Raw genomic sequence first — 25,931 nt, forward strand, 5'->3', positions numbered from 1 at the left:
AAACAAACTCACTCATTTATTCATCCACTCAACAGATATTTATTGGGCACCTTTCTGGGCACTGGGAATGCAACCGTGAACAAAAGTTGTTAAAGTCTAAGAGAGTCATAAGGCTTTATTATATCTGATTTTCACTTTATAGACATTTTGGATAATTTAATGCCTCCCCATGTGGACAATTTGAGATATCTTGTAATATAAAAGATCCCTTTAAATGACTATTAAAATAATAGAAAGATTAAAAATCAATTGACAGAGAAATGAGATAAATGGATTAAAAAAACTTGAAGTGAATTAGTTTCATTAATAGGGCAATAAATTTAACTCAGTTTTCTGGACAGCTAGGACAAAGGGAGAAAATGCAGGATCATTTAGTTCTCACATTTGGGTAAAAAGGAAAAATGCATTCTGATTTTTAAGAAAAAGATAAAACTTTTTTCCATGCTTAGTGTTCTGGAATAAATTTATAGCATGTATAGGTATCCTTATGCTAGGTAAAGTGGCTAACACAGAGATCAGTATTTTTTTTTAAGATTTTATTTATTTATTTGACAGAGAGAGACAGCCAGTGAGAGAGGGAACACAGGCAGGGGGAGTGGGAGACGAAGAAGCAGGCTCCTAGCAGAGGAGCCGGATGTGGAGCTTGATCCCAGGACTCTGGGATCACACCCTGAGCCGAAGGCAGACACTTAACGACTGAGCCACCCAGGCACTCCAGAGATCAGTATTTTTAACTCTATCACTTTATGAAAGATAAAGAAACATTCTTCAAGTGGACACTTCTTAATTGAATCCCAGAATGTAGCATTAAATTGTGACAAAGTCAAGGCATCTCTGCAGAGCCTCGATGATATAAATCTACTTGTACAGCTTTCTGGTCATGACTTAATATACACTTATAATATTCATTAGTGCCATTCAGCAATATTCCCAGCTTGCTTCCTTCCGAGAATATAATAGAATTTATATTTTCCTCACATCTTTTAAAGTTTGACATGGCCTAATAAAATGTGAATGGAAATGAAATGTATGATTTTTAAGAGCCCATGTGCATTTTGCCATGTTCTCTGCTTTGTGAAAGCATGTTTGGAGATGTAGTTTATATCAGTCTTGGTCTCTGACTGTCTACAACAAGCAGACTTCCTTGCCCCCTACACTGGACATACTTGCATAAGCAAGAAATAACCTTTTGTTGAGTTAAGCCACTGAGATTGGGGATTGTTTGTCACCAAGGAGTAACTGATCTCATCCTGATACAGTGGTAAAAGCTTAGCAATCTAGAGGAGTTGTTTCTTCATAAAGTTCTTGGAGACCATTCTGGATGTGACATCTTTCACCAAATGGATCACCAAACTTACTGTGCATCCTCTAGCTAGATAAGCTGGTTATGTTCTCTGCCTCCCTCGTTACTTAGGCATGCATCTCTCAAAAATTAAGCCACACTCTTTGGTAGACAAACTTCCCAGATAGGGAGAGAACTTGTTTAGCCAAGGATGTGCAAGTTTCTGGGTTAATCTACTAAACTTTGAAGCATAATCTTTAAATACCAATTTTTCCAAGAAAGAGTTTGTCTATCGGTGGATTTCAGTCCACTTGTAAGTAATGTTTGTCTTTATATGCCAGTGTTCTTTGAAGTATCTTAAAGAGAGCTCAGATGATTTGATGTATAGGTGGCAAATTTGATGGGTTGGCCTCCTTCGGTGAAATTTAAGAGTTTGACTTTCAGTGTGCTTTAGGTAGGATACAGGCCCAGTACTGTAACAGAGAAACAAATACAAATGCTTAACAAGGCTTAAACAAGATAGAAATTCTTTCTCCTATCACGGTCCAGAGGTGAACCGTTCAAAGCTGACAGGGTGGTTCTGCCATTCTGAGCACAACACTTTCGTCTCTGGATCCAAGGCAGCTGTTCCAGATTTTGTCATGTCTTAACCAACAGAAGGAAAAAGAAGTCAGGGATGCATAGTTGAGTTACTTTTTTTTTTTTATTTTGTTTAAGATTTTATTTATTTATTTGAGAGAGAGAGAAAGCGCACGCTTGAGCAGGGGGAGGAACAGAGGGAGAGAGAGAGCCTGACTCAGGGCTAGATCTCATGACCCTGAGATCACGACCTGAGCTGAGACCAAGAGTTGGATGCTTAACCAACTACGCCATCCAGGTGCCCAGATACATTACTTTTTAATAAATCATCCTTAGTCCTTGTTTATATTACTGAGTACAGCCTAGGATAATATTTGTACAGTTATCTATTGCTATGTAACCTGTCTCTGCAAAACTTGTCTCTCCAAACAAAAGCAACAATGATTGACTTTCTCATAGTTTTGGGAATTACCTGGGTAGTTCTGCTTTGGCTCTGTCTGGGCTCCACCATGTAACTGCGTTTAATCAGTGGGTCGGTTAGTGTTTAGGCTCAGCAGGATCTTTCTCTCTGTGTCGTCTTCAGCCCAGTATTTTTCACAGTTGGTGGTTCTAGAGTTCCAAGAGAACAGAAGTAAAAGCTGCAAGACTTTATCTTATTTGCCACATCCTACTGGTCAAAGCAACTCGCAAGGCCAATATAGATTCAGAATGTAAGAAAACAGACTCTCCTTTTTGATAGAAAATGCAGAAAAGTCAAATTACAGAGGAACGTGTATACAAGGAGGTGTGTGAGTCATTGGGGGGCATTATTGTAACGATCTATGATAGTTCGTCCTAGGCCCAGGGAGCACATCTCTCCCACAGCCAGATGCGTTCACTCTTCTCCCAAGACCTCCCAAGTGTCATCCACCGTAGCATCAGGCACTACGTCACGATCTCGTGATCTCTATCAGGTCAGGGTATGGCCGTGGCTCCCTGACTATGGCTTCTCTATCTAGAGGCCTATGAACTAAAAAGACAGTTATCCATACCCAACATACAATGGTGAGACACTGACAGGATAATTACAGTAAATTCTTCCACTCATAGCAGCCACTGGCCAGTAGGAATTCTAAAAGCCAGCAAGATACTTGTTTTAGGACTCTATCCTCCACGAGCAATGTCCAGGACAAGAAAGTTGCCTTGATTAAATTCTGCTCTTTAGGAGTGGCTCCCTAATCTATCATTCTTCTCAGCTATTAGCTCTGCTCTGTAGGGTTCACCTCTGAGGCATCTTTCCTTTGCCATGAGAATTTATCTGTGTTTGTACCCTAATAGCCATCGCATCCTGCTTTCTGCCCTTCGCAAGCTGGACACATAGCAGTGCAGCCCTCTAGTCCTCAACGCCACCACTGCCTTCCTCCTCCGATGCTTTTCTGAAACTTTGACCCAACTACAGCTCTTCCAAATAGATAGTACAGCGTGCCGTGAAGCTGGGGAGAAGCAGGTGTATATTTTCTACAATGACTGGAATATCAGGGAGCTACAAGACATCATTATGAAAGTAGTGGTAAAGCCACATATGAGAACTGAAAGGTTTTCCTTAATATCACAAAGTGAGCCAATATTTTGAAGCTCCCAATGTATCAATATTGTCTTGGACCTCAGCTCTTGGAAGAAGAAATAGTCTTCATTAGAGTCCAGCTTCCTGGCGAATTTGAATACCATCCAGCTTGCTGGCTGATGGCATTCGTGACAAAGAGCTCTCTACTAAAGAGTAGTAAATATGTTTCCACTTTAAGAGCTGTTGTTTTTCTTCTGCAATATGTTCAACTCTGCTGTCTCCAAATGCAGTGTTGGAAAGCTGAGAATTCTAAGTGTGAAAATTGTTAAAATTGGGAGCTATTTTGCCACGAGGCAACATGCTCATAATAGTTACTAGAACATTGCTCTTTCACAAATAATTCTAAGCTGGTTTTCTCAAAGGAGCATTTTGTCCTCCTATTCATTCCCTTAGTTCTTACCTACAAAGGAGAGACATCGGTGGCAGTAGATATACGCTGGTATATCCCTGACACCCAGCAGCATCCCAACCATACAATATGTCATGTCATGCAGCCTGCTCTAGGTTCCCTATGCAGAATGCAAAATGTTGTTATCTCCAGGGGCAGGGGCGGTGGAGGGGGGACGTAGAGGGGGGAATGTGCTAGAAACACAGTTGCTTAGTATTCTGCAGAATATCTCCTCCACTGCCACCATCACCTGTGCACCTCTGCACAGGACAAGCAGATGCACAGGAATCTTCTTGATTGGAGAGGCCAATGCAACACCTCTCTCAAACGTGGTGATGGAAGGGGAAGGTATAGAAGCCCATTCTCCTGGTCACTGAGGCATCCTATGAACAAAAGTGTTTGGAAAGGTTCAGAGATAGAGTCTTATCTTCTACTTTTTCCTCATCTGGGAAAGTAACACAAAGGGAAAATTTTGTTCAATGATTTGAGTGGTCAAGCCACACTATGGCTTATTTCTAGTAAAATTACATAAAATTAAACTCTGTCTTTTCCCCAATCATCATCTCCTCCAGTCCTTCCCAGACCTTCCTGACTATCAGGTCAAAGATGTTCTTCTAGCATTGTGTCCTTCTCAATCACAGTAGTAAGCAGGGTTGTACATTTACATTTCTTCGTTCAGGGTTTGATTAATGTGTTTCCTCACTTGACTGTGGGCTATATGGTGGCAGGAACCATGCTGGGTTTTGCTTCCCGTCATATACCTAGCCCTAGCACTATGCCTGGAATGCTGGAGGCACTTGGTAAATGCTGGTTGAACGAAGGGATGTTGAATGGGGAATAAGGACCAACGGTAGGTGATTACCTACAATGAAGATACCTCCCTTTTTAAAATATGTTTTCCAAAATAAATTCAGTGCTGTTCAGCAAAAAATCATTCTTCTGCATCTCCCTGAAAGGGCACAGATAGCACATGTACACATGTGCACACACACATTAATAGCATTAATAATTTCAAGACTATCTCTCTTCTACTTTATAAAAGATAAACTACATGGAATCTAGACATGCTTATTAGCTTAACTTTGGACTACTTCTTTTTGTTGTTGTTGCTGTTGTTGCTATAGCTTAAAAATTACAATTTATTCTTCTAGTTTAAGAAGAGTAAATAAAAGTAAGCTACACCTGAGGACTGGTTCTGCACACAAGAATGGACAACAGGCTCATTCTGGTTCCTGCAGCTAGATTCAATTGAAGGTTCATTCTATAAGGGGAGGAGAGCATAATACTTTGCTTGTCTTTGACTAACCTTCTCCATTGTTCCATGATAGTATTCATATGTTGAGTATCAGTACCCAGAGAAGAGCTAGTCCCAGGATAAGAGCTATCCAGTCTTCAGTTGACAAAGCCATTCCAATAGCGAGCAGTGAATATCCTAATGTGGAGAGAATGATGAATTCATGGTACTGAATCAAGAAACTGTCTTCATGCTGGGTCTCTTATAACATGGTGTTTAAATTAGGACCATGTAGGATTCCAGGCACAGTGGATATTTGCTGGTATACAATGAGGTTTTCAAGCAAAGATGCAGAAACAGTTTGATGAAAAGTATCCTACTATAAAAAATAGCTCTTAGGCAAGGAATTAGAAGACATTTTAAGAAAGAGGCAAAGGGGCACCTGGGTGGCTCAGTCATTAAGCCTCTGCCTTTGGCTCAGGGCGTGATCCCAGAGTCCTGGGATCGAGCCCCACATCAGGCTCCTCCACTGGGAGCCTGCTTCTTCCTCTCCCACTCCCCCTGCCTATGTTCCCTCTCTCGCTGGCTATCTGTCAAATAAATAAATAAAATCTTAAAAAAAAAAAAAAGAGGCAAGATAACTTTTACCATCAGAAACCACCTGTTTCTTCAGGGAAGAAATGAAGCACCCACCTCATTTAACCTATTTTTTCTAATGGTCTCTCCATGACTGCAGTTTTTTAGTGAATTTCTTACTAGTTCTTCCTCTTATTCCAGCAACCCTGAGATTTCTCAATTATTTCTGCCCAATTCCAGAACTGTGCAAGGGAGAGTAGGATAGGGCAGCAGTAGGCATCAGAAACCAGACACAACTGGGAGAAATTTAAATGAAGCAAAACTTGCTTATGTCATGATTGGTGAAAATTTTCTTGCTTTGATTTGCACCTACCAACTAAAAACCACCTAGCAGAGATTAAGAGAAGGAAAAGAGGTGTAATATTCTGCTCTTTTACTTTGAAACATGGGCTCCCAGCTAGGACTCTTAGCTCTGATCACCATGTCCTGGACTCACCCTATTAACCAATAATTCATCGTTTTGTTTTGTTTTTTTCTTTATTTAAAAATGGATTCCTTAATGCTCAGCTCCTGAGGTCCTTCATCTTCTCAAATATCTAACAGCACACTCTGCTTCTTGGGTCTATAGGAGCCTTAGACTTGGGGGTGCCTCCTCTGGCCAGACCAGACCCTGATTTTTCATTGTTACGAAAATTATAGGGACCCCAAGAAACAGAGATGGGTCAAAGAGTTTCACTTGCTCTTCTTCCACTATCACATTACCAAAGCTTCTAGAATTCTACTTAAACGTGGAATTCTTCAACCTTCTGAATGCTTCTGGGCCTCAACCTGAACACACTTCTTTCATGAAGTAGGGCAGTTGATAGAGATGCCCTCATCTGATCCAGATGGGAGAACTTAGAGTAGAAGAAAGTTGTTCCTACCTCTTTCTTTACTTTCCATGTGGCAGAAGTTGTAGATCCATGTTTTTCTGTATTATAGAAACACAAAAAGAAGAGGCAAGAATGACTTCTAATCTAAGAGGACTTGTATCAGAGAATTGGCATGTTTTCCTTTTTTATCAAAAGATACGCCTATCTTTTGGGAGGGGCACAGAGGCCTTACCATTTTCCTTAAAAGCAGCAATTGGCAAAAGCTGCTGATCATCAATTCCATTTCCTTCCTTTGAGAGGAAAAATATCTTCACAACTAAATAACCTTACAATCCTAATGGGAGGAATTTTCCCGAGGTTAATGGCACAACCACTGTATTTTCTTTTTTCTCTTTCTTTCCCTCTTTTGGCTTTTGTTATGTTTTTCTAATCTTATTTCAATTGTCTTTTGCCTTAAAAAATAAAACCAGTATATTTTAAATTTGCTTTAAAGGAAATAAAAGATGTGTTCACCTTCCTCTCAATACACTGACGAATGTGTGCTAAGACTTGCATTAATGGGTGATTAGTCTCTGATCACGTAAACCTATTAAACAACATTGTGGGTCACATTTCGCAAATTTGCCAGGAGTAGGTAACTTAAAATAATGAAGAAAAAAATCCAGGTTTAAGGTTCTGTGTTGACAAATAATCAAAGCTATTTGAAGAGCTAGAAACTCAAAAGTCTGTAAATATTGGCAGCAAAATTAATTGGACTCCAGATAACCTAATCCATCTTCCTTCCTTGATGTCAGTAGAACTGAGAAGGAAGAGGTGTTTTTCTGGTGTGACATTATAGACGGGCACAGGTTTCCATATATTTGAAAAGAAAGAGATGTGCTGAGAAGATCGCAAAGACTGGAGAGCAGTTGGGACTAGTGTTAGTCTGGCAGCCTCACTGGTGTTGTGGGGGAAGAAGCACCGGGCAGCAGCCCAGCCCACTGGTGTTCCAAGGTTTTGAAGCATTGGGACCAGGTCCCTCTTTTGTTCCTTGGCAGTCACCAGTATTGTTGGCAGCCCAGCTGGTTGCTCCTAGAATGAGTGTCTTAGGGATTCGAAGCTGAGAGGTGGAGAGGAAGGCAACAGGTGGGAGGAGTGTTGTTAGTACAAACTTAACTCTTCCCTGGCAGGATCATGTCAGTGGCAAATAGCCAGAGTCCCCTTATGTGTCCTAACAAAGAACAGTCTATCTGATGGTCTCAAAAATTCCTAAATGGGGGCGCCTGAGTGGCTCAGTCGTTAAGCGTCTGCCTTTGGCTCAGGGTGTGATCCCAGAATTCTGGGATCGAGCCCCACGTTGGGCTCTTCCTCTTGGAGCCTGCTTCTTCCTTTCCCACTCCCCCTGCTTGTGTTCCCTCTCTCGCTGGCTGTCTCTCTCTCTGTTAAATAAATAAATAAAATCTTTAAAAAAAAAAAAAAGAAATTGCTAAATAGCCTCTTCTGAAAATGCCCATAAAATTGATGTGATGGAAGGGTGAAATATTATGTGAAAGGAATACCTTTCTGGTTTTTATTACTAAGAGCGTATGAGATGGGGGATGCTGGGTGGCTCAGTCACTTAAGCATCTGCCTTCAGCTCAGATCATGATCCCAGGGTCCTGGGGTGGAGCTCCAAGTCGGGCTTCTTTTTTTTTTTTAATTTTTTTTTTATTATATTATGTTAGTCACCATACAGTACATCCCTGGTTTCTGATGTAAAGTTCGATGATTCATTAGTTGCGTATAACACCCAGTGCACCATGCAATACGTGCCCTCCTTACTACCCATCACCAGGCTATCCCATTCCCCCCTGAAGCCCTCAGTTTGTTTCTCAGAGTCCATAGTCTCTCATGCTTCATTCCCCCTTCTGATTACCCCCCTTTTCTTTATCCCTTTCTTCCCCTACCGATCCTCCTAGTTCTTATGTTCCATAGATGAGAGAAATCATATGATAATTGTCTTTCTCTGCTTGACTTATTTCACTTAGCATTATCTCCTCCAGTGCCGTCCATGTTGCAGCAAATGTTGAGAATTCGTTCTTTCTGATAGCTGAGTAATATTCCATTGTATATATGGACCACAGCTTCTTAATCCAGTCATCTGTTGAAGGGCATCTCGGCTCCTTCCATGATTTGGCTATTGTGGACAATGCAGCTATGAACATTGGGGTGCATATGGCCCTTCTCTTTACTACGTCTGTATCTTTGGGGTAAACACCCAGTAGTGCAATGGCTGGGTCATAGGGTAGTTCAATTTTTAACTTTTTAAGGGACCTCCACACTGTTTTCCAGAGTGGCTGTACCAACTTGCATTCCCACCAACAATGTAGGAGGGATCCCCTTTCTCCACATCCTCTCCAACAATTGTTGTTTCTTGCCTTGTCTATCTTTGCCATTCTAACTGGCGTAAGGTGGTATCTCTAGTGTGGTTTTGATTTGGATTTCCCTGATGGCCTAATGATTTTGAACATTTTTCATGTGTCTGTTAGCCATTTGTATGTCATCATTGGAAAAGTGTCTGTTCATAACTTCTGCCCATTTTATGATTTATTTGTTTCTCGCGTATTGAGTTTGAGAAGTTCTTTGTAGATCTTGGATACCAGTCAAGTCGGGCTTCTTGCTTGGCAGGGAGTTTGCTTCTCTCTCTCTCCCTCTGCCCCTCCCCATGCTCGTGCTCTCTCTCACTCTCTCAAATAAATACATAAAACATAAAAATCTAGGGGCGTCTGAGTGGCACAGCGGTTAGGCATCTGCCTTCGCTCAGGGCGTGATCCCGGCCTTATGGGATGGAGCCCCACATCAGGCTCCTCTGCTATGAGCCTGCTTCTTCCTCTCGCACTCCCCCTGCTTGTGTTCCCTCTTTCACTGGCTGTCTCTATCTCTGTCAATAAATAAATAAAATCTTTAAAAATAAATAAATAAAAGTAAAAATAAAAATAAAAATCTTAAAAAAGTCTATACATTGTTTTAAAAAAGAAGCATGTAAGATGGAAAATATACAAATGAAAACCTATATCAAATATGTAAATAAATATATAAATATAATAAAACCTATAAAATATAATATGGCCGTCAAAAATCTTCTGTACCTGATATCCTCCTAGTATTGAAACATTTAGGCTGAAGAGGAAATCAACAAGTTTCAAGAAAGCTCTGAGAGAGACACTTTATTACGAAGGTTAAGTGTCCAGCAAGCGGCCGTGACTTTCAAATAAACATGAAATCTTCCTTGAATTTTTCTGAACCATTTTATGTTTCCATGCTTTTGTACATGGTATTGGTGTAAGAAACACATGTGTTGTTTTCCCCAACAGTAAAACCAGATTCCGATGGATTCAGGAGAGCAGCTCACAGAAGAACGTGCCTCCCTTTGGTCTGGATGGAGTGTACATATCTGAGCCTTGTCCCAGTTACTGCAGTGGCCATGGGGACTGTGTCTCAGGGGTGTGTTTCTGTGACCTGGGGTACACCGGTAAGGCCACAGATGTGTGTCTGATGGTTTGTTTGTAAAATATTTATCCCTAGTTACTGTCTTTCATGTTACTTCTTCCAAGGAAATAGATTCTGAGATGATTCTTCTTTAAGTCCTATTTATACGAATTTGCCACCCAAGCACTTGACGCGCTAAAATATATTTTGTAGTTTTGAGCTGCCTAAGGAAAAAAAAAACCACACAGTAAAACCAATTTCACTCCCTAAAGGAGATTTATTTATTAGTAACAGTGATAGTACTTAACTTTGCTTTCAGCTCTACTTTATGCCAGGCATTTATAATAAGTGCTGTTTATGTCATCTCACCGAATTCTAACAAAAACCCTGTGCCATAGCATATACTGTTATCATCTTACTTACGTTTGAGGAAACTGAGACACAGAGAGGCTTAGTAACTCTCCCAAGGGCACACAGCGAGGAGTTGCTGAAGCTAGGCTTTGGACTCTGGCAAGTCAGTCTCTAAAACTCAAACCTAAGCTCTTCCTTGACCACTTGGCTACAAGGGGCTCTCTGTGCTCTTAACATTGCTTTTTATAAGAAACGTAATTTTATACATGCAGAGTAAAAATCAGTGTCTGAAAGGATAAATCCAAGACTGCCAAAAGAGAACTTTACAAGAGAAATATTTTCTGACCACAGTCACCCTTGGCTATTGCCATAAACAAAAATAAAAAGGGAGCTGAGATTAAGAAAAAAATTGAAGAAAATGTTATAAGCTTCAAAATCTTTTTTAGAGTTTTTCCTAGAGGCAACTTCAAAAGGATGCTTCCCAGAGTTTCAGCGCTCTGCCCTTCATCGGGCGCGTGACCAAAGACAAACATATGTCGTTGCAGGCCTTCTGTGGCAAGCCCTGCCACTCATGGTTTCAGGGGTGTTTTTTTTTTAAATCTGGGATTAACTCTCCTTATTGATCCTCTGATAGAAGGACAACAAAGGAGCAAATTTTATGGTGGACAAAATCTATTTTTCAGTTTGCCCACATCCTCTTGGTGGCAAGAACCATGGAAATGTGTGGTTCCCAGTGTCTTTCTACAAATGAATAAAAAATTATACAGGTGGAATAATGTTTTTGATGATGGTAGCAGTGGCCACATTTCAGACAGACAATTGTGGGATACGGATTTCCATCTGGTTCTGTTCCCCTAACACCTGTGGAAATGCTTCCTTAGCCCATGCTCTGAATGTACCTTCTAACATGTGACAATTTCAACAAAGCCTCTCTCTCCTATGTATTTCTTTTCTCGGAAGCCGCACAAGGAACCTGTGTGTCTAATGTCCCTAATCACAGTGAGATGTTCGATAGGTTTGAGGGGAAGCTCAGCCCTCTGTGGTACAAGATAACTGGGGGCCAGGTTGGAACCGGCTGTGGAACGCTTAATGATGGCAAATCTCTCTACTTCAATGGCCCTGGGAAAAGGGAAGCAAGGACTGTCCCTCTGGACACCAGGAATATCAGGTAAAGAGTTTATTGGTACACTTCGTGAACATAGTATTTACCATCCCTTGTGCTCTGACCTAAAACTCTGTGCTGTTACTGAGGATTTACATAATAGCTTTCTCTATATAGATTTTGATATGTAAAAATGAAGCATAACTTTAACTCCATAATAGTTTCTGCAAAATTCATACCGCAATTCGTTAATCACTGATTAGACACCAAAGTCTGTGCATCTAAAAGTGTGTCAGCTCAGTTTTCTAAAGTTCTGTGTTACTACGAAGAGTGTTTGGTATTACATTTACATATGCCAGGTGGAACAAAGATTTTTTTTTTCAACTTCAAATTCTGTGTCCGAAAATGATGCGTTCCATTGATTGAAATTTATTTGTATTCACTTATTAAAAACTGCTCCAGAAATTTAAAATACCTACACTGACACCTACTGGTAAAATAAATAACTGCTTGGTTTTAAGGTCAAATGAAATAGTAGCACACCTAAAATAAAACTGTGCTTTTCGTATTATTATCAGTTAAATTATTTGAAAATCGGAAGAAAGGAAACTGAAGAACTATTTGGAACCTCTAGACCTTGTCCTCAGTAAAATCTGGGGTTCTGTGTCACATTTTTTTCTGCCTTCGACCTCTTTCCACTTCCTTCTGACTTCTTCTCACGGAGGCTCACCTGTCACATAGGCCCTCTCTGTTGGTTTACTGCGGACTGAGGCCTAATTTACATCACAGTGAGTGTCAGCTGTGAAGAATTAAAGGGTCTGAGTCTGAATCAGTAATATAGGTAATGATGTGGCCCTAAACTAATGTAGCATTTAGCTTCTTGTTAGATTTCTCCTCATCCTGAATTTCCAAGAATAGTATTATCTTGATTTAAGGAATCTGCATTTCAGTGATTTCACCAGATTACATCAGACTGTCACGTTGAAGTAGAGGTCAACTGTTTCCTTCTGCTTAAATCATTATTACAGTATAAAATTAATGGTTTATTAAGTAACCTTTTAAAATGGCTAGAGAATTAGCTTGCTATATAATCTATGTAGTTTCTGCTTCTCATATGCCCTCTGTGTTTAAAAGTAATATTTCAGAATTACAGAAGCTTTTTTTTTTTAATGTGTCAAAACGCAAAAGGCTAAATCCCTTCAAACTTACCTATTTGTAAGTAAACTGAAGTTTGGTGTGTTTTTTTCCCTACAGACTCGTTCAGTTTTATATACAAATTGGAAGTAAAACTTCAGGGATTACCTGCATCAAACCAAGAGCTAGAAATGAAGGTAAGTTGCTGTATTTCCTTAGAAATTGTACTTACTGTGGGCAAATTAGTCCTTTTTCTTTCCAAAGTTTGGCCAGGATTTTGCAAACTGAGACACTACCCTGAATCATTTATTCTCTTCTCTTCTCCGTCATTAGCTGGATAGCTGCATAGAGCCATGATCTTTTAGGTTCCTCATCTAGATCCTTAAGTCTGAAAAGCTTATGGATCATGTCAGAGTATATTTTTTTTGATCAGAGTATATTAGTTTGTGATCACAGTATATTCATTTTAAGGAATGCTGTTCCTTTATAACTTTCAATAGGGAGAAAAAATAGCAGAGCCTTTAACACTTAGTGTGGGTCTAGAAGCTTATTCGCAAGCTTTACTTGCATTACTGAATGCAGATCAGACCCTACTTCCTGCCCATAAACGTTCTGGGGTACTAGCATCCCTTGGTAGAAGGAACAGTTCTTGGCAATGATAAACCTTAATCTCGACTAAGCACCTGTTATATGCAAGGCACTGTTCCAAGTGTTTTATCTGTTAATTCATTTAATCTTCATCATACCTCTTTGCCATAGGTATTATTAGTCCTCTTTCACAGATGCAGAAACTGAGGCACAGGTATGTCAAGAAACTTACCCAAGATCATGCAGTCAGTAAGTGGATGAGCAGGGATTCAAGCCACTGATGCTGGGTCCAGAATGGATGCCTTAACCATGTGCATCCTGCTTCTCACCTTGCCCAGAACTCTGCTTTCTCTAGGTTTCCATACCATCTTCTGCCTCAGTGATTCAGTTCTGAAAGAAATGCAAAAGGCTTGTAGCATATATGAGTGGCCTCCAGGAGCTCTGCAGCTAGGGTGGGTTGCCGTGGGGAACGCTGAATGTGAGTTTTCCTAGCACAAAACCCATGGGCTTCTCAGATGGGTCCTCCTCCCTTGATCTCATGAATGGCACGTGATGAGTTGTGTAGCTTCTGCATTTGTTGTTATCTCAGGCATGACCATGTATATCATGTTGGCTTAAACCATACCTGTTAGTCAGTAGAGCTACTGATAGCCCCAGTGACCAATCCTAAATGTCCTTAGCCGTGTTGTCATTGACTGAAAGCTTTCATGACTTTTTCTGAATATCTCAGTACCTTTAGTCTAGTAATCATCCAGATCATCCATTTACCAAAACAGCGGTCTAGAAACTTTTACGTAACACCATTTTGTGTTCCCTAATCTCTTCAACAAATGTCTATTCAAAAGTCTGCTCTAAGCCACACATGTTCTAGGCTGTGGATACCGTGTCCCCAAACATCTAACACATGAGTCATGATGAGCTAAGTTATGCTGCTATCACGAACAGCTCTCTCAATCTCAGCGGGTTAAGCCAGAAAAGATGTGTCCTTTGTGCTACATTTTCATTGAGGCTCATCTGAGGTCCTCCTTCCAGCACCCAGGAGAGTGAAGCAGCTGCTAGGTAGATTCTGGATGTTGCCCACCACGTGGCAGACGGAAAGAGAGTGTGGTGAAGGGGACAAGAAGTCCAAACCACCACAGGCCAGAAGGGGAAGAAGAACCAGAGTGGCCCTCGTAGCACAGCACACAAAATCCCTGCCCCAAAGGGCACTTCCCTTCTAGGGAGAGGAGAACACACAAATAAGCAAGATGTCAGTTTGACCAGCTAGACGGAAATAAATAAGCTGATGAGATGGACAGCTGTTGACTGAGAGATTTGATTTAGATAAAGTGGTCTGGGAGGGGGTCTCACTGAGGAAGTAACATTTAAATCGAAATCTAAAGGATGGAAAGGAGCCAGCAACATGATGAGCTCAGGGAGAGATTTCCAGTCAGAAGCAGCAGCAGAGGCCACGAAGTGGAAAAGAATTGTGATGTTGGAGAACAGAAGGAAGGCTAGCGTGGCTTGGGACTCATTGGGAATGAGGGGCAGGAGCCCAGGCTTGTGTGGCCTTGCTAGCCATGGTAGGGAGATGGGGTCTGAGTCCACAGGTCATGGACACCAGCTGAAGGCTTTGAGCACAGGCGGCGACATAATCTGACTTCAATTTTTACAAGATCACCCTACAGAAATAATACAGAGTTCAAAACACATAAGTATTTATAGAACACGTGCTCTGCCCATGCAGAGGCAGGAACTTTGAGGTGTACAGGAGAAGACGGGGCTCTGTCCTGAAGATCTGATTTTTGGATTGGAGAGGTAGAGCATTTTAACATTTCCTTTAACCTTTGTAATAAAATTACTATACAATACTTGCTGGTTGGAGCAGTGTAGCAATTGTGTACATGACTCTTCTGTAAATTACAGATCCCTGGGTATGAGCTCTAAAAAAAGACCTGACCAGAGTAGACTGAGAAGCATCTACCTGTCATAGAGATGGCGTTCTGCTCGACACCTCACCTCTGACTACAAATGCTTTTGCCTGCTCTGTGGGGCAAATTCCCTGAGGACCCGTTGAGGAACAAGCAACTTTCTCTCAACTACTCTAGAGCCGTTTTCTTGAACTCCTTGCTAGCCATGTAATTCACATTCCCACAGGCATTTCTCAGTCTTTTATTGAAAACTGGTTGTTAAAATGTAAATCTGCCTAAATCCTTGAACCAATCTCTTCCAGTTGATGAAATACAGATTTTTTACTTACTCAAGCTGAAGCATTAATTTACATATTTGGAATTAAAATCAAAATTGGGCGATTTTCAATAAGACTGGGCAGAATGCAGATGGGGCTGTAATTTAAAAAGAGAAATGTGGTACATGCCCAAAACCCTCAGGAGATGAGCTAAAACGCTTGGTTTTTTTTCAGATGTGCAATGTGTCAGATGACACAGCTAATGGGGCTCAGCAATTTGTATAAAATATAGATACTGCTGTTTCCCTTTCTTGCATTCCTCCATTGTTTCATACTTCTGGGCGGCCCTCCTTTATTGCCCTTCAGGATTGGGCCCTAGTCTCTGCAGACCTGGTTGTGTCACTCCTAAAAAAGCTACTGAGGAGATGGGCTGCAAGCAGAAACCAAATGGAATATGGACCCCTGCAGTCATGCTTCTCGTGTACATCTGAATCCTCTAGGAAGCTTTAAAAGGCAGATTCTGAATCAGCAGGACTGGGGCAGTAGGCTGCATAGCAAATTACTCCAAAACTGAGTGGCTTAGCCCCATGAACATCAGTTACCTTCTAGTTTCTGTGAGTCAGGAATTCAGGAGCAGCTTACCTGGGTGGTTCTGGTGTAGGATCTTTCATAAGGTTGCAGACAAGATAAAAGCCAGGAGAGGGGCAGTCACCTAAAGACCCGAGCAGGGCTGGAGGATCTGTTTCCAAGATGCTCACTTACATGGCTGTTCACAGGAGGCCTCAGTTTCTCACTGGGTGGACCTTTCTAGAGGCTGCTTGAGCGTTGTCCCTACTCCCTGTCAGCTGGCTCTCCTCAGAGCAAGAGATCTGTTAGAGAAAACAAGGAAGAAAGTGCAAAGCCTTTTATGGCCTAGTCTCAAAAGTCACACACTGTCATTCCTACCATATTCTATATATTGCATGCAAATTACTAAATCCAGCGGCACTCAAAAAAAAAGGGGGGTGGGATTAAACTCCACTTTTTGATGGGAAGAGTGTCAAAGAATTTGTGGACATGTTTTAAAACCACTTCAGGTAGGGCCTGTTCCCAGGTGATGCAGGTGCTGGTCCTTGGACCATACTGAGTAGAAGGTACTAGAAAGGACTAGCAGGTGAGATTTTATTCTCATGATGCTTCCTTTCTGGTACCGTAATCTACCTTCTGAATAGGTCACCCCCCAGATAGATAACCATCTAAATTATTCTCTATCTTATTAAATATAAACCATATCAACACAAATTAATAGCCACAAGAAAACCTGAATTTTGAAATGTCTGCTCTCTCAACCACCCAAATTAAAAGCCATTGGACATATTTTGAGCACACATCAAATGTTGGCAACTGGAGTTTTGCCGGAAGTTCCTCAACTTAACTAGAATAAAGACTAGAAACAGACTACCTTCCATTTTCTTCATGAACCTTACTGTGACTCTCTTCCTCCAACACATGGGTCTATACCCACCCACTGAAGCTTTAACTGCCAATCTCTACACCTGTATCCATCATGCTTTCTCCCCAAAGAGTTTCTGTTCTTTGAGCTATCTTTATCCTCTCATTATAAATGATGGTTTCTTCTATTTTAAATATGGTAAGATTAATTCTCCCAAGAGTTCTAATTTTTTGCGTATTAGTCATTGTTGTTCCTGGCCTCCTCCCTTGTCAGATGCAGTGACAATAATTCCATGTGCTAACAATTAGCCTTAAAAGGATTTCTTTGGGTTCTGTATTTTATCCTAATAGCTCCTGAGACTTAATTTTAGTAAACTCTTTGTTGCCCAGCATGATAAAAGGATTGAGATATTCCCATCAGTCAATAATAGGGAAATTAAAAAGTTGTCATATGTACCATGAATGTCAAAATTTTCCAAAAAGCTTAAGATATAATAAAATTAGTAAAACAAATACAACTTTCCTAAACATAATTTCTATGAATACTCAGAAAGTACTTCAGTATTCCCAGTCATAATTATGAGTATGCGGTGCCAGCCTTAGGAACAGTTATGGAATAGGCAGTTACATAGATGCCAAGAAAGCCATCTGCCCCTCCCATCAATAACAACAGATACAGATAGATAGATAGATAGATAGATAGATAGATAGATAGATGATAGATAGATCGTTCAATCAAGATCCTGTTGATTCCCATCATTAGCAATTTTTTTTTTCATTCAACCTTACCCTTTCCCTGACCTCTTTTGAAATAAAAAAAAAGTTTTGGGGCACCTGGGTGGTTCAGTCAGTTAAGCGTCCAACTCTTGATCTCAGCTCAAGTCTTGATCTCAGGGTCAAGAGGTCAAGCCCCAGGGCATGGAGCCTACTTAAAAATTAATAATAATTAAAATAAAAAAGTTTTCAGGAAAGGTAGCAGGGGCAGTGCATATGGTCCCGTAACTTGAATATGCAGGTCACTAAATCATGCCATGCGGTAACAGGTGGAGGGACGTTGGGTAGATGGAGTGGGTAGAGAGGGAAAGGTTGACACAGCAAGGAGAGTAGAGCTAATATTGAAGGGAAGTGAATTTTCTGCTTTGCCATTTATAATTTGACCTCATTCCAGCTTCAGTAACCAAAGCCTGATAAAGTATGAAGGGCCAGTGAAAGGATCCTTCTGCATAATAGAATTTTCAGATTGGGCCCTGCTTACTCTCTGGTGCTTTGGCAGAAAAGAGCCTTACTTGATTTCGTGCTGGGGAAATTGAGATATATCTTCTGAGTGTATATAATGAGATGAGACTTGGTAATGTTCAGGACAGAATCTAAAATTCAAATACATGATCTGCATTGGGTTTTTATGTCCCCCTTACCAACCCACTCATCACTCATACAAAGCTGAGTAGTCTTTAAAAGAGCTTATGTTTTTTTTTTTTCTTCTTCTTCGTCTTCCATTTCCTGGGAGTTGGTGTGCTAGAAACTGTCAAGGAATTGATGAGCCTTCAGGTCTACTAATTCATTCCTTGGAAGTTAGATGAATGTGCCCTCATTCTATGAGATGCAGTTTGAAGTTTCTGCTGCAGTCTTGCCATTTAAAAAATACTGTTCCTTGCCTTTTTTTTTTTTTTTTTGCCTGTAGGAAAGCTGTCCAAGTAACTGAATTTATGTCTTTTAACTCAGGGCTTGTTGTTCAGTATTCAAATGACAATGGGATACTCTGGCATTTGCTCCGAGAGTTGGACTTCATGTCATTTCTGGAGCCACAGATCATTTCCATTGACCTGCCACGGGAGGCGAAGACCCCTGCCACAGCTTTTCGATGGTGGCAACCCCAACACGGCAAGTTACTGCTCACTCCACCCTTCCTGGTGGCGTTGAGAGCATAGGGTTAAAGCCGCATTGCACCGTATGCTTCTTAATTTGCTGTCAGTCTCCTAGACAATTTGATTTAAAAGCATAGTCATAAAGATATTCATATGGCTATATAACGAACTTTCTTTAACTGCCTTTATTCATCGGATTTCAGGGAAACATTCAGCCCAGTGGGCCTTGGATGATGTCCTTATAGGAATGAATGACAGCTCTCAAACTGGGTTTCAAGACAAATTTGATGGCTCCATAGATTTGCAAGCCAGCTGGTACCGAATACAAGGAGGTCAAGTCGGAATTGACTGTCTCTCTATGGATACTGCTCTGATATTCACTGAAAACATAGGTATATATTTTCACCAGATAAAGGGAGAATATTTAATTAACTAGAGGACTAAATTAACTAAAACCCAAGAGGAGACTCTCTAATGCAAAACTGTGCACATACTTGCCTGGGCTGAGAGAGACTCTGGAAAGAAAGGAGTTGGGTTGACCTCTAAGATGACTTGGTGCGTCCAATGGCAGCTTGCCTTAGAACCGTCCTTCATGCGTGCTCTAACTAAGGTTGTTTCCCAAAAGCAGAGCAATAAAATCTCTCTCGGAAGACATTCCCGTGTCTCATAATTTGCAGAATTGCAGATAGAAGACTCTCCAAGATGGTCACGCTTTTCAAGTTAGCAGCTTTCCGTGGGTCCAAGCCTCTGTTCACCAAATAAAAGCAGTTATTGTGGGATGAAAAGTCACTTCAGATAAGACAGGATTCTTGTTTGCTCCTGACCATGTTCATTACAAGCACAAATGCCAAATAATCAAAGAGAGGATCATTATATGCTACCATTCAACTTCTCCCTTTTTTGTAGGAAAACCTCGTTATGCAGAGACCTGGGACTTTCACGTGTCGGCATCGACCTTCTTGCAGTTTGAAATGAGCATGGGCTGCAGCAAGCCCTTCAGTGACACCCATGGCGTCCAGCTCCAGTATTCTCTAAACAACGGCAGGGACTGGCATCTGGTCACCGAGGAGTGTGTGCCTCCCACCATTGGCTGCCTGCACTACACAGAAAGTTCTGTTTACACCTCAGAAAGATTCCAGAATTGGAAACGGATCACTGTCTACCTTCCACTCTCCACCATGTGAGAATTGTCATGTGGCTTCATATCAGAACATTAGGTTCCTGTCACCTCATTTGAAAATAATTGTGATTCCACTTGGCAATTCTAAGACTCTCTCAAGATAATTTTGCAAGGAGTCTGCGGGGGTGGGGTGAATATAAGGTGCTTGGGGTTGCAATTTTTTAATGTGTTAGTGAGTTCCAGAAGTTTTACGGGTCTGAACTTTTCTGTTCTTTGGCAGTAGGAAGCCTCCCCACCAGAGCCAGTTGTAAAAATTAGTTCTGTTGTAAAAATAAGTATCTACTCAATACCAGAGTGATCTTTGTTCACATGAAGCAGTATGTGAAATCATCACATGCAGAAGAATATTAGCCTTAGTTTCTTTTCTTTTTTTTGTTCTCAGTATCATAGAGTAAAAAGGTGGTTCTTTCAAAACATTCATATTGTTTTTACATCTTTCTTCCCCTCCCTGGGATTTCAGATCACATTCAAGAGCTATATTAGGGCTTACAGCCCCAGGTCTCTGGTTTAGGCATTGGGTATCCCAATCCCAAAGATTGGGGATCTTTCTAGGAACTGGTGTGTCCCGGGGTGGCTGGTTACAGATCGTGCTGTCCTGGGACCTCTCCCCTCCAATCCCTGCCTTGCACTGCCACTACTCCGTTCTGAATTACAGGCGAGTTGGCCTCTGCAAGCTGCGTTTACCAGGCTCCTGCATCTGCTGGCCTCCTGGTAGATTTAGTGGCAGAACCCGGCAAGATCACCAGAGTGGAAACAGAGATTAAACAGGGTATCCCTCCCCTTCCCTTTCTGTCTCTGTTGCATCTTGGCCAATTTCAGTGGCTCCCACTCCCCGGAGACGGCCCCCCCATGGGACCCTGGTCCCTGGGCACCGCAACAGTGTCTCCCCGCTGTGTCCCTACAGCTTCGGACTTGTACCGGCTTCCCAACTTTGCTAAGCTCTGGTCTCCTCACCACCCCTGTTGGCTTCTCACCTCTGGCACTAACTGTCCCTCCAGCTCCTTGTGTTAAACACTCTCTAGATGAAATACTCACAGTGGTTTCCATCTTGCTGATTCGATTCTGATTCAGAGATGTACAACCAAGTGGTGGAAGAAAAAATGCAGGAAACCAAAGCATTTTTGTGTTGAAACTAAAACGGTTTCCTGTGGACCCCCAGAGCTTTAAATGGTGCTTACTGGTAGCTCATTTATTCGCTTTATTTTTATTCAGCAAACGTTTATTGAATATCTACTGTGTTTTAGAACTCTAATACAAAATGAATAAGATTTTATGTAGGATAGTGGACATCTCAGCAGTTATTTATGATATAAAATGGTGACGTTGATAATAATACTCAGGGATGTTACTGAAACGCGGGGTTGGGGGGGAAGTACTACCTAACTGAGTTTAGGGGGATCTGAGGGAGCTTCCTGGAGGGGCGCATCTCTGAACTGAGAAAGCAAGTAGAGCCTGGGGGTGGGGGGAGTGAAGAGGGCTTGTGGGAAGGCATTCTGCAGCTTGGCCTTGACATTCCATTCCAGGAGGGAATCATTGGAAGGGTGTTGAGTGGTGTCAGTGATTAGATTTACATTTTAAAGCCACCACACCAGCAGCTGTGTTGCACTGAGGGAGAACTTGTGCCAGGAAACAATAGCACTTGAAACGTTACTGTAATATAATAAAATAAAATTAAAAAAAAAAAAAAAAGAAATTCTAGTCAAGGAGATTGGGTTCCACATTCCAAGTAAGTGACTCCCCAACTTCTGTTGTGCGGTCTCTTCCTAAGTGAGGGACTGCTACTGCGGTTTGGCCCAGGCTGCACAAGTTTCTCGATCAGGCGATCTTCTGACAGTGCATTCCAAATAGCAGACTGCGAATAGGATAGAGAATGTGGGGGTGCATCATGCCGTTCTGGCCCTCACCTTTGGGGAGCCAGAACCTCAGACACCAACACGGAGGCAGGACTTCCGTTTCCTGTCTCAGAAACCGTTTAGGCAGTAGCACAGGGAACTCATGGCCAGAACTTTGTGAGATTCCAGCTTTTCCTCGTGTTTCTCATCCGTTCCACCTCTTCCCTCGACCTGAATGGCAGGAAAAGCCTGAAAGCAAACCGCAAATTCAGCGCATAGTTCAAACACACAATAAATCAATAGTTCGAGATCACTTTCCCATCCCAGGCATGTTAGGAGACTCTCGTATGAAAGAAAGGGTGAAATATTTACAAAGCATGTTTTCTACTCTCTTACTGGTGGGTTTGGCAGGAAAGAGCATCCAACACTTGGAGTGAGACTAAGTGTCTCCAAGAAGAGGGAACTAGGACTTGGAGGAGGGCTCTTCAGAGCAAAAAGGTAGTTAAAAGAAATGTTTTGCTTTCAAGGGTGCTTGTCGAATCAAGTGTGTTTTCTTTGGTTAGATCTCCCAGGACCCGGTTCAGATGGATTCAGTCCAACTACACCGCGGGGGCTGACGCGTGGGCTATTGATAATGTTGTGCTGGCCTCGGGGTGCCCCTGGCTGTGCTCGGGAAGAGGGATTTGCGATGCCGGACGCTGTGTGTAAGTCAATAAAACTGGCAGCTTCTTTCTTTATGATGCAAAAACAAAAATGGCTTTCAAACACACAACAAATAATGCCTTTCCTCCACTCCTTTTTTTGTCTTAGGTGTGACCGGGGCTTTGGTGGAGCCTACTGTGTGCCCATCGTTCCTCTGCCCTCAATTCTTAAGGATGATTTCAACGGGAACCTACATCCCGACCTTTGGCCTGAAGTGTATGGTGCTGAGAGGGGGAATCTGAATGGGGAAACCATCAAATCTGGAACATCGCTTATTTTTAAAGGGGTCAGATAAGATTCTACTTCTCTCCTCTGCTACCGGGATTCCTTCCTTCCCTCACTGCTCCACACAAATGCGTTTCTGCACCTGCTCAGATGGTGCATTACTTTATACACAGCTGTTGTCTTCTAGCCCAGACCGTGTTTCCTCCTCTGTTCAGCATGATCATTCTTGAGGATCACTTAGGCATAAAATCTTTCCTTTCCTTTGGTGATCAGACCTTTGTTACTTTCTGCTGCAAATACACACATACACACACATACACACAGACACACACATAAATTATGTGTATGAAATATCTAGAACCTTGGCTTCTAGAATGTAGCATTTTATGTGTTATTAAATATATAACTTACAGAACTGGAAAAAAATGATTTTATAAAAGGTCTTTGCTTTTTCCTTTCCTTTTTCCTCCTGCCAATAGAATCCTTTGGTGACTTTAAGAAAACCAAACATTTGAGTCAAGTGAAATAGTATTCTCAAAATTTTTAGTCTATTTTTGTATTTCAACCTAGATGTCTGGTGACAGAGATATTAAGCGATTGTGTGAAGTGCTGTACTGGTTGACACATCTTCCTGTGTGAAAACGTGGTCTAGCCTGTCTCTCCCAGCATGGGGAAATCGGCTGATATAGGTGTGCAAATGAAATCTGTAACAAAAATCCACGTGAGTGCCTGTACAGCCTTCATGATTGACACTTAATGCTTAGAAAATTAGACATCCTGAACTTTTTTAAATTAAGATTTCATTTATTTATTTATTTATTTTTATCATTCATTTATTTATTTTTGTGAGAGAGAGAGAGTGCAGATGAGCTAGGGGGAGGGGCAGAAGAAGAAGCAGGCTCTCTGCTGAGCAAGGAGCCCGACTCGGGACTCGATCCCAGGATTCCAAGATCATGACCTGAGCCAAAAGCAGATGCTTAACCAACTGGGCCACCCAGGCGCCCAGTGGAACTTTTTTAATTACAGCTGATAGTCGCTGCCTATCATCCTTGTTCAAATCCTGAATTTGTCTCAAGTTTGGATGAGAGAGAAAAAAACACTTAGGGGTCAGAGAGATTTACAAGTCCCTAAGAGCTCTGAGAGGCCCAAGAAATTGAGGTAGGACATTTCAGGATGGAAATTGCTGGTTTCCACGTGTGCATTTTTTCAGTCTTGTCCGAGGCTTTAGCTCTGATTGCCACTAGCTCACTTCCGATCTGCTTGCAGCATTGACAAGACCAAAAAGCAGGAGCCCTGTGACTTTTCATGATTTAAATATCTTTACTTGATAAATTTTTAAGCAGTGGAGTTAACTTGGTCCCTAGATCCTATGAAGGAGAAAGACACACAGTGTTTTCTATTTTCCCTTTAGCCATCCAAATGCAAGAGCAGCCAAGCATTATATGTATTAGACATATTATCTATCAGCTCTGCAAGATGTAGAGAAGGCTCAGAATGGGCCATTCAGTAGGGTGCAGTTTGACCTAGAAAGGCATTCTCTCATTAAAAAGGAAATGGTAGTCTCTCTTTAATGTTTATAGATTCAGGAGTACTATCAGCTATTCAAATAGCTTGTTGGATGCCAAAGAACTCCCACATTTAGCACAAATGGATTAATGAACCTGGAAAAGATGAGAAAAGAAACCTATCCGTGTGAACTAGAATACGCACAGAAGCAGGGCTTGACGGTTCCACCACGTGATTAATATCAAGTGCTGAACAACAAGCAAATACTACAAGCATGAAAGATACTTTCATACACGTGGTGCCTACATACTTGTTCCTACAAGATGCAGGGTGCAATGGTCCTTTTATGGTGGATTTGTGTTTGCCCATGGGAACAACTTTATACTTCAGTTCCATAATCACGGGGGAAGAGTCCTCATACTCCTTTAACTTGATGTTAGCAAAGGATCTTTATTACGTGGATCTATCAACTACCTGCCTCCAAGCTTATTCATTGCAAGTTGAAGAAGCCACCTTTCCTCATCACCTCAACCTCCACGTGGCACCAAGCTGTAAAACCATTCAAGGCTTTGTGCTTGTCAGGGGACGAGGGAGAGAGTGTCTCTCAACAGTAAGACATGAAGAACAGGCATTGACTAGGTGTCATGGACTGAGCAGGGCAGTGACTTATTAGGGTAAAAAACAAAAAATAAAACCGGAGACTGGAAATTTAAGGCTTTTACAGGGCAACCTTCAATCCTGGAAGTTTGAATTGATGCTTTTTGAAGTTCAGGGACAGGTATACATGCCGCTACTTTTTCATGACAGTATTAAATCATTCTCAAACTCTAAATTTAGCGTTATCTGGATTTCTTCTCCCAAAACTAAAAAAATGATTTAATGAACGAAACACTGGTATTCTGTGAAGGATGGAAAATAAGTTTCACAGTCTGACATATCTGGGCTCGAATTCTGCCATCAACACTTTTAAGCTGTGCAGTCTTGAGCAAGTGACTGTCTCTGAGTTCCAGTCTCCTTCTCTGCATCATAAAGGTAATAATATCTTGCCCTGGGGTGCCTGGATTGTTCAGTCATTGAGCAGCTGCCTTCAGCTCAGGGCATGATCCCGGCATTCTGGGATCGAGCCCCGCATCAGGCTCCTCCACTGGGAGCCTGCTTCTTCCTTTCCCATTCCCCCTGCTTGTGTTCCCTCTCTTGCTGGCTGTCTCTCTGTCAAATAAATAAAATCTTTAAAATAATAATAATAATAATATCTTGCCCTTATGAGTGTGATGTGTGTTAAAGGACAAAAGTGTCTGTTTTAGAACCTGGCATGTTATAGACATTCAATAATATGGTTGCTATTACAAAATTAGTTCTATTTAAAGTTTTTCAGTTAATGAGGATTTTGTGCTGGGTAATAAGAAAAAGCGGAAGAATTTGCTTTCTCTAACTAAAATTACATTTGGTGTTTGTTAGTTGATAAGTAAGAAATTCAGGGACACCTGGGTGGTGTAGTTGGTTGAGCGTCCCAACTGTGGGTTTCAGCTCAGGTCATGATCTCAGGGTCCTAGGATCGAGTCCCACATTGGGCTCCCTGCTCAGCATGGAGTCAGCTTCAGTTTCTCTCTCTCCATCTGCCTCTCCTGCTTGTTCTGTCTCTCAAATAAATAAATAAATAAATGTTTAAAAAGGAAGGAAGGAAGGATGGAAGGAAGACACACACAGCGTCCACTCAGTATCACACAGTCCTATACCACGGAAGAGCAGTTCATTCAGAAGTCACAGCTAAGATGCTAAAAGGCTTATACGTACCTTAGGACACTTGCATAGTGAAATTCTGTTTTACTGGTTGTTACTGCAGTCCCATGTACACACAGAGAAAACA

At 41.5% G+C, this 25,931-nt stretch overlaps 1 protein-coding gene across 2 annotated transcripts in view; it reads left to right on the top strand.

Moving 5' to 3' along the window:
- The window catches only part of RELN (reelin), a 489,518-nt gene that overhangs the window by 378,080 nt on the left and 85,507 nt on the right, over nt 1-25,931 (top strand). For both annotated transcript variants that reach the window (XM_034666797.1, XM_034666804.1), the window contains exons 29-36: nt 9,867-10,024; nt 11,293-11,500; nt 12,689-12,765; nt 18,477-18,635; nt 18,823-19,011; nt 19,526-19,799; nt 22,195-22,335; nt 22,442-22,619. In XM_034666797.1, coding sequence (XP_034522688.1) covers nt 9,867-10,024; nt 11,293-11,500; nt 12,689-12,765; nt 18,477-18,635; nt 18,823-19,011; nt 19,526-19,799; nt 22,195-22,335; nt 22,442-22,619 — 1,384 coding nt within the window. The remainder of the gene's footprint in view (nt 1-9,866; nt 10,025-11,292; nt 11,501-12,688; nt 12,766-18,476; nt 18,636-18,822; nt 19,012-19,525; nt 19,800-22,194; nt 22,336-22,441; nt 22,620-25,931) is intronic.

Source organism: Ailuropoda melanoleuca, chromosome 1 (genome assembly GCF_002007445.2).
Source record: "Ailuropoda melanoleuca isolate Jingjing chromosome 1, ASM200744v2, whole genome shotgun sequence".
NCBI classification, from domain to species: domain Eukaryota; kingdom Metazoa; phylum Chordata; class Mammalia; order Carnivora; family Ursidae; genus Ailuropoda; species Ailuropoda melanoleuca.